This window comes from Papaver somniferum, chromosome 3 (assembly GCF_003573695.1).
Source record: "Papaver somniferum cultivar HN1 chromosome 3, ASM357369v1, whole genome shotgun sequence".
Lineage (NCBI taxonomy): Eukaryota > Viridiplantae > Streptophyta > Magnoliopsida > Ranunculales > Papaveraceae > Papaver > Papaver somniferum.
Genome location: NC_039360.1, coordinates 186,065,717 through 186,077,671, shown reverse-complemented (window position 1 = coordinate 186,077,671; position 11,955 = coordinate 186,065,717). Strand labels below are relative to the sequence as shown.

The window sequence follows — 11,955 nt, the reverse complement described above, 5'->3', positions numbered from 1 at the left end:
TAATTGAGTTACCAAACACACAAGGAATTTACACAAATCCCAGAATTTGTAATCCCATTGGATTATGAATTCCTGGAAACGGTAAATTCTACAAACAAACCCACCATAACTTAATTAACTTAACTGAAGAATTATAGAATGGATTGCCAACTATGCCTAGATCACGGATAAATGGGATGGAGGGTACTAAGAGCATCTCCAATAGAGGGTGAAGTCTTTTATTTTTCACGACACATAGGATTTTACACCCCCATTTACCATAAATCCATCTCCAATAGTAGATCCTACAAAATAGGAGGGGTGTGAAAATAAATAAGAAGGTCTTATTTAGACTTTGAGAATGACCTCCTAATAGCATGTGTGTGTGAATGAGTGTATGTGAGGTGTAAGTCTGGTTATGAGAGTATGTCGTGTGCACGTTTGCTGTGTAAGAGTTGAATGAGTTGAGAGAGTCCGAGTATATATACTCAGGTCCATTGTAAGATCAAAATAATCTTCTTCTATTATATCAAATCATATTTGATCAAAACCGTATTGCAGAGATGTAGATTACTAAATCTATCATGGTATCAGTCCTGAGAATTGAAATTATCAGGGTTATCGATCCTTCTTTCGCTGTTTCAATCTTAAATTCTTTAATTCATCTTCAAGCTTCTGTTCTTCATCAAATTCTTCTGCTGCTATGCAACTCAACAATCAAATTCATTGATGTGATTCGTCCGAGTTTCCCTCTTAAAAGATGCATTGACATTGAATTAGGTTTTCGTTTCTGCATTTCGAGCAACATAAGGTTTTATCCCTGTTGTTAATGGAGATTTGGTTTAAAGATTCATGGAGTTCATCTGAAGATTTGTTATCGGTGGTTTTTCAGTGGAGTTTGATTATTCATGGTGCTTCGCTGCTACGTCTTCAAATTGAATCAAGCATACTTCTCAAATCTAGAATTTGGTTTTTCTTCTTCGTCAGGAAAACTAGGTCAAAGCTGGTAATCTCGAATTTGATCTTTTAATTACTTTAGATCTGATTTTATGTGTTCGATTTATGATTCACTACCTCAACAACGTTTAATTCCTCGTCATAATTTGTTTCTTCATCATAATTAGTTGTTTCATATAATTTTTTAATCAAGATTTACTGTTCTTGATTCCTGTTGCTATTTGAGTCTGAGCACGTTAGAGTCTGCCACAAATTTGATGGTTAGATGACGACTTAAAGTTGTTCCACTAAATAGATTCAGTAGAAGGTTGAGATTATTGTTGTTGAATTGTTGCTGCACAAATCTAGTGCTTAAATTGCTCTTATTCATACTCATGATTCAATCCTTGCTTCAAGACGGTCCTCACTTGCTCGTGTTGAAAATCTTGTGTGTTTCAATGATGGAGATGAGAGTGAGGAGTGGATTTGGAATTGGTTTGGTACTGCATCAGAGATTGAAGTTCTCTTTGATGAGTCTACATTCAATTCAGATGTAGCCTGGTTTAGTTATCTTTTACTTTCATGTTTGTCATTGAATAAGACAAGGTTCAGCTAAGATCATGCTGCGAATAAAAGACTACAATAAGTGGAGAAATGAAATTCTTTTAAGTTTTGATGCTTGTGGTTGGCTTGCCAAATTGAGTATTACAGCTGAGAATGAGAATTGGAGTTGGTGTTTTTCAGTGCTAGATTAATTGGCAGGTGCTTCTATTGAGATTATTTTGTGTGAGCTTTGTCACGAGATGTGTGTGCTGCCCTATACCTTTACTGCTCATGTTCCTGGCATGCTATGGTGTTCTCTACTGCTTTCCAGTGTATTTTCTTATTCTGCAAGTATGTCTAGTGCTACATAAACAGTCTCTTCATCTATCTACACCACATACTGCTGCACAATCAAATGGTCCATCCCCTGCACAAGATAAAGTTGCTGCATCGACATTTTTGCGTCGACGGTGACTATGTCGCCTTCTCATGCTTTGTGTCCTAGTGGAGCTATTGTTCCTGAGCCTGCCATATATGGACTTGTTGTGACTTTTCACTTACCATTGCCATTTCAAAGCTGCCCTCACCTATTATTAATGTCCTGCTACAACACTCTGTACTATATTGCTTATTGTTGATGTTCCATTTGTTCAACCTCTGCAACAAGTTGCTGCTACTTACTCTTTTTGCACTGTCACTCCTACTTCTCTAGCAACTTTTCAGGTTCTGGTACTGCTGCTGTTGTTGTCTTATCTCATAGTATGTGTATGTGACTGAGTGTATGTGCAATCTCAAGTGTTCTTTTTCAAGCCCCCTTAAGCTTGAAGGGGGGTAATAGCATGTGTGTGTGACTGAGTGTATGTGAGGTGTGAGTCTGGTTATGAGAGTGTGTCGTGTGCACGTTTGTTGTGTAAAAGTTGAATGATTTGAGAGAGTCCGAGTATATATACTCAGGTCCATTGTAAGATCAAAATAATCTTCTTCTATTATATCAAATCATATTTGATCAAAACCGTATTGCAGAGATGTAGCTTACTAAATCTATCACCTCCATGTCATCATTTTAACAATTATTTTAATTATTATTTCCATATAAATTTACAGAAATCACTTAATAAGACTCTCACCATTGGAGATGGTTCATGAACAAAACATTATTATTTTTCTCACATATATAAAATCTCATAAATAAGGATCTAAATAAAAACTCCACATAGGATTTTTAGCACCTACTGTTGGAGATGCTCTAATGGGATGGAGGGTACTTTGACCATTAAAAGTAGAATAAGAGACATTTTGATTTACTTCATATAATGACCGGTTCAAAATGGGGAGGGTCCCCTCGAAAATGGGCTGGTCCCAAAAATTGCTTTCTAAAATAATTACCGATTTAAACCAAAAAACCCTAACAGGGGCTAGGGGTGAGCATTTGGCCCGTAATCCGCGGATTTAACCGGGACCAACCATTCATTTGCGGATGGATGCCCGGACCGTTCGTTAATGGGTTGGATGCGGATGGAATTTTTGAAATCCAACTGATTACGGATCGGGCCCGGATGCAACTTTAAAAACCCGTTGGACATCCATATCCGCTAAATTAAGGGCATTTATATAGTTCTAGCTAGAAAATACTATGGATCATTTAAGAAGTTTTAAGATGTTTGCTTGGGGTGTTGTACATGATATTTTCATATTTATACAATATAGGATATGTAGGTTCTATGAGGAGTCATTTGTGTTGGTTTTATTTTCTTTATTATAAATTTAAACTAAAACAAATCCATTGGATCATCCGTATCCAATCCGTCCATCCATCCGATGCAAATCCGTTGGATGCTTAATTGGATGTGGATGCTAAATTTGAAATCCGTAATGTATTGGATTAGATTGGATGCGGATGGTGTGGAAACCGGTCCATACCCGCCCATGCTCACCCCTAAACAGGGCTTTAAACCTTAAACCCTAGAAAACCCTAGTAAATCATTTTGTTCTTCCAGAGACTTCGCTTGTTCCAGAAACAACTCCATTTATCCGTGCCCTAAATCTTTTTATTTATTTATTTACGTCTCATTGCCCTTTTCTTTGCTTCCGCTACAAGTCCAATCTTATAAAACCCTAGAAAAATCATTTCCTCCGTCTCTCCAAGATTCACATTGTAAATCCCTTACATCCCTTAAAATGTATCGCGCTGTTGCAAATCTTGCTTCCAAGGCTAGGTAAGCTCTTCGTTTCATGAATTTCGAAGAAAATGAAAGAGTTTCATTTGTTTGATTTGGTTAGGGGTTTTGATTGCATAACTGTTTTAATCATTTTCTTTCTACTTTGATTTGTTGCAGAATCGCTAAAAATGCTTCCCAGCAAGTATGTTCCAAGATCCATTTAGTGGTGTTTCTTTGTTGTTGCAGAGATTCATTTTTTTTTTTTTTTTAATATGTGGGTTTGTGATTCAGATCGGTACTAGAGCGAGTTGGACTAGAAATTATGCAGCAAAAGATATTAAATTCGGTGTCGAAGCAAGGGCTATGATGCTGAAGGGTGTGGAAGACCTTGCTGATGCTGTTAAAGTGACTATGGGACCTAAGGTAGAAATTTGCTAAATGGATCATACTTGTTGTTCACTAGTTGATGCCTTCTATTGCTTTTGGAAGTATTTTTTGTTTGTTTGTAAAATGATGATCTTTTCCATCCAACTGGTGAAATTGGAAGAGATTCTGAAATGATGTTTCTTCTTAGAAGGGGGCTTGAAGTGTGGATATTCTATCTTGGTGGTGGGACTTATAATGTGTATCATGCTGTTTAAACAATGTTGAATATGTTAGTTTATCGTCTTACTCTTACTCAATATAAGTGACGAGGTTACTTACTAATATTAATTTTGATGTTTGGTTTTGAAAGGGGCGTAACGTTGTAATTGAACAAAGCTTTGGTGCACCCAAAGTGACTAAAGATGGTGTCACTGTTGCTAAAAGCATTGAGTTTAAGGACAGAGTTAAGAACATCGGTGCCAGTCTTGTAAAGCAAGTAGCAAATGCCACCAACGATGTAGCTGGTGATGGTAAGGCTTTATCATTCATTACTTTGAAATGTTCCACTTAGGATCTAAGTTGGCCGTGGTTTGAGTTTTCATGCTTAGTTGCTCTACGTGGACACTGACTTTCGCCCTCCCTTGTTTACAATGATTGCAGGTACGACTTGTGCCACAGTCCTTACACGTGCAATTTTTGCCGAGGGATGCAAATCTGTTGCAGCTGGTATGAATGCAATGGACCTAAGGAGAGGAATATCAATGGCAGTAGACTCGGTGGTGACAAATTTGAAGAGCAGAACAAGAATGATCAGCACATCCGAAGAAATAGCTCAGGTTTATTTTTCGATTTAGAATTTTGTTGTTACAGGAAGCACCATTTGGATTATCATATTCCATTTCCATTTTATTTTCAATTTATTTTTCTTGTTGGTCATAAATAGCCTAAGACTAAAGAAACTGATGGTTATGTTAATTTTGGGCTATTATTTTGCTGTTGGTTTGAAAAGGTTGGTACTATATCAGCAAATGGTGATAGAGACATTGGTGAGATGATTGCCAAGGCTATGGAAAAAGTTGGCAAAGAGGGCGTTATCACTATAACCGTAAGTGTGGAGTATTCTGTATATTCTATCATAAGTTCTCTTGCTTGCCACAAAATATGACCAGCTGTCATTTTGTTCTCAACAAGTGATGTTATTGTGTATTTGAATTTATTTTTCAGTAGGGAATCGCTTTCATTCAATTTCATCTTAAAGTCAACACCCTGAGTTCACCTTCTTAATCATTGAAGTCACACTAACTGAGTTTACCTTTTAAATTTTGTAGGATGGGAAGACCTTAAACAATGAAATTGAAGTTGTTGAAGGAATGAAGCTGGATAGGGGATATATATCTCCATATTTCATTACAAATCAGAAGAATCAGAAATGTGTAAGCCTTTTGTACTTCGTTGGTAGCTTTGTGTGTTATTTGCATATTAGTTTGTACTTCGTAAATAGCTTTGTGTGTTATCTTCTCGATAGCTTTGTGTGTTGTCTTCATGTTAATGAAAGTCTGATGAAATTCCATTTGTTTTCATATTGTTTTGTTGGCAGTTAGTAGCCTTTGTTTGTTCTTCCAGACGTGTGCTTTTTCTAACATATATTTATGTACATATCAGGAATTAGAAGATCTACTCATCCTAATCCATGAGAAGAAAATCTCTAGCCTTTGTTTGTTCTTCCAGACGTGTGCTTTTTTCTAACAATATATTTATGTACATATCAGGAGTTAGAAGATCCACTCATCCTAATCCATGAGAAGAAAATCTCTAGCATAAATTCTGTGGTGAAAGTCTTAGAACTGGCCCTAAAGGTGATTATCTTCTTTATGGTATACATGTTCTATTGTGTGACTTGGTAACATCTGTTCTTATAATGATGGCCTGATTGTTTCTTTGTCTGTTTCATTTGTGATTTCAGAGGCAAAGACCTTTGTTGATTGTCGCTGAAGATATAGAAAGTGATGCACTTGCAACTCTCATATTGAATAAGCTTAGGGCTGGAATCAAGGTTTAATTCAATTTTTGTGCTCCACTTTCGTCTTAATTATTTTTGAATGCACCTTCCCTACTTTGGGTTTACGTTGTACTCCTTTTTGACCGGGAGGGATTATTTTATCTGTTACAGATCTGTGCTATTAAGGCTCCAGGTTTTGGAGAAAACAGGAAATCTAGTATGCAAGATCTTGCCGTCTTGACTGGGGGTCAAGTAAGTACTGATGTTTCCTCTACTTGTCACTTAAAACTGTAAGGGTAAGCTCGTTCTTTCTTCTGTTTAACAATTTGTCCTAGTTGTGTATTGCAGCTCATAACTGAAGAACTAGGCATGAATCTTGAGAAGGTTGAGTTGGAGATGCTTGGCACGTGCAAGAAGGTGAGTGATTGTGAAATTTCTGATGTTTATAACTACGTCAGGATGTGGCTGTAGAATCTAGTTGTTTTGTGAGTTGTTTCAGTGCTTTTATATTCGCCAAGTGTTTCTTTTTTTTTTTGTTGATATTGAATATAGGTGTTGTGTATGTATAGGTGACAATATCTAAGGATGATACTGTAGTTCTTGACGGGGCTGGTGACAAGAAATCCATCGAGGAACGATGTGAACAGCTAAGAGCTGGAGTTGAAATGAGCACTTCTGATTATGATAAAGATAAGTTGCAAGAGAGGCTAGCTAAGCTTTCTGGTGGTGTTGCTGTTTTAAAGGTCTGTCACCATTTCCTTAGACACTGCTACATTATACATTAATTATACATTATCATTGTCTTATTCTATTGTTACTTTTTTTTATGGTACGCAATTGTTACTCTGTAACTTACACGTTAAATACTAACATTGCTCAATGTGTTACAGATCGGAGGAGCTAGTGAAGCTGAAGTTGGTGAGAAAAAAGACAGAGTAACTGATGCTCTAAATGCCACCAAAGCAGCTGTTGAGGAAGGCATTGTTCCTGGTATCAGATTGCATTTATCCTTGTTGATAAATCATCTACGGGAGATTTCTCTCTCTATATATCAGTTAGTCAAGCTTCAATATGATGGCTAACATGTTTTTGACTGCAATACTTCGTTGCAGGAGGTGGTATTGCACTGTTATATGCATCAAGGGAGCTGGACAAATTGGAAACCGCCAACTTCGACCAGAAAATTGGTGTTCAGATCATACAGAATGCGTTAAAGGTTTCTACTGCTACTCTATCAAACATATTATAATTCTGACCCGTATCTTGTAATTGTATTGCGAATGACAATGTTCAATTCCAGGCCCCTGTGCAAACAATTGCATCAAATGCCGGAGTTGAGGGTGCTGTAGTTGTTGGCAAGCTACTGGAGCAGGAAAACACTGACCTTGGATATGATGCAGCTAAGGGTATGCACTTGCTTTTTTAGATTCCAAAGAAGTTACCATTGCTGGAAATTCCTTTTGATAGTAACTTAATTTTCTTTTCTGTGTTTTGTCCATTTGTCTTCTTGTGTGTAATGTAGGTGAATATGTTGACATGATCAAGGCTGGGATTATTGATCCACTAAAAGTAATTAGAACTGCTTTGACAGATGCTGCCAGGTAATATTTGCTTTGGCCCGTTGTTTAACAAGTATTGTTGTGATTAATTTTGCTCTGATGCCATCTCTCATTCCCGTCTATTCTTACGAGTGATTTTTTAAATCAAATTTTGTTGCGCTGCCTGTGTAGTGTATCATCATTGATGACAACCACGGAGGCTATTGTTGTTGAGCTTCCCAAGGATGACAAAGAAATGCCAGCAATGGGTGGCGGCATAGGTGGCATGGATTACTGAGGAGAAGATAATTATTATTATCTGATTCCCCTCTTGATACATTTTTTTTTTCCCGAAAGTTGCATAATGATGGAAGAACTCTAGGTAGCAAAGTAGAAGGAAGTTTGGTGTTGATCATTGAACCTATGGTTTGGATTGTTCCCTTGCTCTGCTAGGACGTTCTAAGATTGAGAATATCTTTTCCAACATCAAACTAGAAGGCTCGTGTAAACCACATTGATAGAGAGAGTGAGAAATAATGCTAAACTGGGGGTTCTGTTTTGTGAACCCTAACTTCATAACTTCTTAGAAGCAATATTGATTCAAATCGGTGTCAAAATGCATCCTTTCACCTTGCTGCAGTGAAACACAATCAACGTAGTTAATATCGGTTTTGTCTCGGCTGGGACCGGTACACTGGTACAACATTGTATCGGGGAGATCTCGGTTTCAAATATCGGTACGGTTCCAAATTTTATATCTATAACTTTTGTGAAATTATTTTTTCACATATTACACCTGTTAAGTTGTATATTAAACACCGAAATACGTAAAATACCACACACACTTGACATTTCCTCACCGGTACGATAACTTAGGTGCACCGGTGACTTCTGAATGCGAACTCGCATGACAGATATATATTACACACATATAGCATACATGAACTATAGTTGTGTGGACACGTATATAGGTATGGAATATCCAAAACCCAAGTGTACCCACTGATGTACTGTAGTCAAAACTCAGAAGACTAGTCATGCTTTTCACTCTTCACTCGGTCTCTCCGCCTCCCTCTTTCAAATCTTATGCTTCAAATCAGACTGAAAAAATCTACGCCAGAGTATCATCTTCATCTTTTCTTACTCTGTTTTTCTTTTATTTAGTTTGGAAACCTTAACTTAAACCCTAAATTTCAAATAATACTAATAGCATAAGAGACTATGTACTGTGAGAATTGTGTTTTATGAAATGCGAGTATGCGAGTTGTGTGAGAGTCGCACGTGTGAGGTGAACTGAGTCGAGAGAATTCAGATGAGTATATAAACTGAGTCTGTCCTGTAAACTATTCTTATCTTCTTCTATTAATCAATTGATTATCAAACCACCTGCAATGTTGATTCATTTTGAATCTAGTATGGTATCAGACTCAGAAATCATGAATTTCTGAGGGTATCGATCCTATCTTCCGCTGATTCAACCCTAAATTCTTTAACTCATCTTCCTGCTGTTGTCTTCCTCTTCTCTGCTGGTAGTTGTCATCGGAAATTAATCTCTGTGATGAAATTTGATCCGAGTTTACCTCTTAAAAGACAAATTCGCTCAGTTTTGATGTTTCTTTTCTGCATCTCAAGCAACAATTGACTACGTCTTGGTTGGTAAAGGAGTTTTGTCTGAAGATTCATGGAGTTTGGATGAAGATTTGTTACTGGTGGTTATTGGTGTGGAGTGAGATTTGATCCCGGTGCTTCACTGCTACGTCTTCAAATTGAATCAAGCATACTTCTCAGTTCTAGAATTTGGTTTTTCTTCTTCGTCAGGAAAACTAGGTCAAAGCTGGTAATCTCGAATTTGATCTTTTGATTACTTTAGATATGATTTTATGTGTTCGATTTATGATTCACTACCTCAACAATGTTCAATTCCTCGTCATAATTTGTTTCTTCATCATAATTAGTTGTTTCATCTAATTTTTTAATCAAGACTTATTGTTCTTGATTCTTGTTGCTATTTGAGTCTGAGCATGTTAGAGTCTGCCACAAATTTAATGGTTAGATGACAACTTAAAGTTGTTCCACTAAATAGATTCAGTAGAAGGTTGAGATTATTGATGGTGAAGTTTTGCTGCACAAATCTAGTGCTTAAATCGCTCATATTCATACTCATAACTCAATCCTTACTTCAAGACAGTCCTCCCTTGCGTCGTGTTGAAAATCTTGCGTGTTTCAATGATGGAGCTGAGAGTGAGGAGTGGATTTGGAATTGGTTTGGTACTGCATCAGAGATCGGAGTTCTCTTTGTTGAGTTTACATTCAATTCTGAATGTAGCCTGGTTTAGTTATCTTTACTTTTCTGTTGGTGAATAATATGGGTACTTTAATAAGTGCTTTCGATAAACTGCTTCAGCTTTGGTTTTTTGTTTTCAATATTTCTTTGCTTGCTATAATGGTGTTTCAAGAAGATCACAGTTGCAGAGACTCGTGAGTTATTGCATCTCATTGTACAAGGTTGGTACACAAGTGACATTCCAAAATGTTTATATTGGTTACGACCGTGTAGTTCTTTTCCAGATCATGTTTCGTTTATCACCTACTAGTTTATGCGCACAATTTTGGTTACCTGTTGTTCCTTACTGTGATGTGCTTGTCAGTGAACTGGTGCTGCTATTCTCCAGTTGTTTTCTCATGGTCAGCAAGTTCAAATTCCACTGCGGCGCCTATTCTATCTTGCATACCACTGCTGTGTCTTTTGCACTGAATTTTTGGATGGCAATTCAATATGAGAGTCTGGTGCTGAATCTGCTACACTTATTAGCTAGCTGCAAGTCATCAATTTTCATCATGTCGTGCACCTACTTCTCTTTATGAATCTACAATGTGCAGGTCGTATAAGCTCATGCAGGATACAGTGCTACTGTTAGATGGGTTTTTCAGGTTGTTAATATTCAAGATGGTTATGCATTGAATTTCACTGGTGCTAATATTGGTCCTTGGAAATGCATCCATACAAGCTATATTGCAGAATGCGTAAGTGACGCCAACAGCTCGTCCAATGGAGTCAGACTTGGTTTGCAATTTCATTTCTCCGTGTTCAAATTACTACTGCAATCTTATCAGGACATTCTTACACTACAAGCTATTATATTTCTTTTGCTAGCAAGCTAGTGTGGTTACAGTTTTGGATGAACGTTTAGCTCAATTCTGGCAGACGTAAAGTTACGGATATCAGTTGTGCAGCATACTGCTTCGAATACAGTGGTGCAGAGTTTCTCTACAGTATACAGGGGTGCCTATTCTTATGCAACTCATGATGGCCTTATTACACTGCAAGGAACTATTTCTACTGGAGCTTACTATTTTTCCCGATCCACCAGCTGCTACATTACTTCTTAGTGGTGACATGTTCCACTGCCTTTCTCTGCATCAAAATGGTGGTACAGTTAGTTTTCATCAGTTGGTGTTCTGTTTTGCAGCTGTAGCTACTGCGTCAACAATTCTGCATCACCCAACTTCCCCTTTTGGAGCTACTATTTTTAGACTTATGGATTTCCACCTGCAACTACTACATCCACCTGGTATTATCCTTTTATTCTATGCTTGACTCTTCACATCGCCATTAACTGTCAGCATAAGAGACTATGTAGTGTGAGAATTGTGTTTCCAATCTCAAGTTGTCTTTTACAGCCAACTTGACATTGAGGGAGGGTAATAGCATAAGAGACTATGTACTGTGAGAATTGTGTTTTATGAAATGTGAGTATGCCTGTTGTGTGAGGTGAACTGAGTCGAGAGAATTCAGATGAGTATATAAACTGAATCTGTCCTGTAAACCATTCTTATCTTCTTCTATTAATCAATTGATTATCAAACCGTCTGCAATATAGATTCATTCTGGATCTAGTAAATACAACAACCTTTTCTTACTCTGTTTTTCTTATTTAGTTTGGAACCCTAACTTAATCCCCAAATTTCAAATATTACAGCATCAACAGAGGATGAACAACAATTGATGCAAGGGGTTTTTAAACGATGACAACAAGGAGCTCCTCAAGAATAATATGTATGTTGAATCAATAAAGATGGTTCCTTTAATCTTTGGACGAGAAATCAACAAAAATGGTTCTCTTTAATTGTTGTATGCGAATGATAGGTTTTTCAATCTAATGAAAAGAAAAAGGAACATTTCCGGCCGAGATAAACCGACCGATAAAACCGGTACCATCCGATATTTCCTGGAAAATATCGTCTCGCGATATTGTGAGAATCATCTCGCTCGAGGGACGAGATGCGGAATTTCGCCGATATCTCGGCCGAGATGGCCGAGATTGACTACACTGAACACAATACTCAATTCTCCTCCATTCTGACCCCACAAAATGATAATTAAAACACAATACTCAATTCTCCTTCATTCTGGCCTACAAAATCAATTGAAACA

General features: G+C 37.3%; 1 protein-coding gene across 1 annotated transcript; it reads left to right on the top strand.

The window, feature by feature from the left end:
• Positions 1-3,460: 3,460 nt before the first annotated feature.
• Positions 3,461-8,137, top strand: LOC113358278 (chaperonin CPN60-2, mitochondrial-like). The gene is made up of 17 exons (XM_026601808.1): positions 3,461-3,674; positions 3,795-3,819; positions 3,909-4,040; positions 4,354-4,513; positions 4,644-4,819; positions 4,993-5,088; positions 5,312-5,416; positions 5,753-5,839; positions 5,947-6,036; positions 6,154-6,234; positions 6,331-6,399; positions 6,552-6,725; positions 6,873-6,972; positions 7,095-7,198; positions 7,283-7,388; positions 7,505-7,583; positions 7,713-8,137. The coding sequence occupies exons 1-17, from the start codon at positions 3,637-3,639 to the stop codon at positions 7,816-7,818; spliced, it is 1,728 nt and encodes a 575-aa protein (XP_026457593.1). The 5' UTR covers positions 3,461-3,636; the 3' UTR covers positions 7,819-8,137.
• Positions 8,138-11,955: the final 3,818 nt, after the last annotated feature.

Excerpts from the sequence above, each read along its gene's own strand:
- LOC113358278 (XM_026601808.1), top strand. The coding sequence starts at position 3,637 with ATGTATCGCGCTGTTGCAAATCTTGCTTCCAAGGCTAG. Across the intron at positions 5,417-5,752 it reads ATCAGAAGAATCAGAAATGT|GAGTTAGAAGATCCACTCAT; the intron begins GTAAGCCTTTTG and ends TGTACATATCAG. Across the intron at positions 6,726-6,872 it reads GTGGTGTTGCTGTTTTAAAG|ATCGGAGGAGCTAGTGAAGC; the intron begins GTCTGTCACCAT and ends AATGTGTTACAG.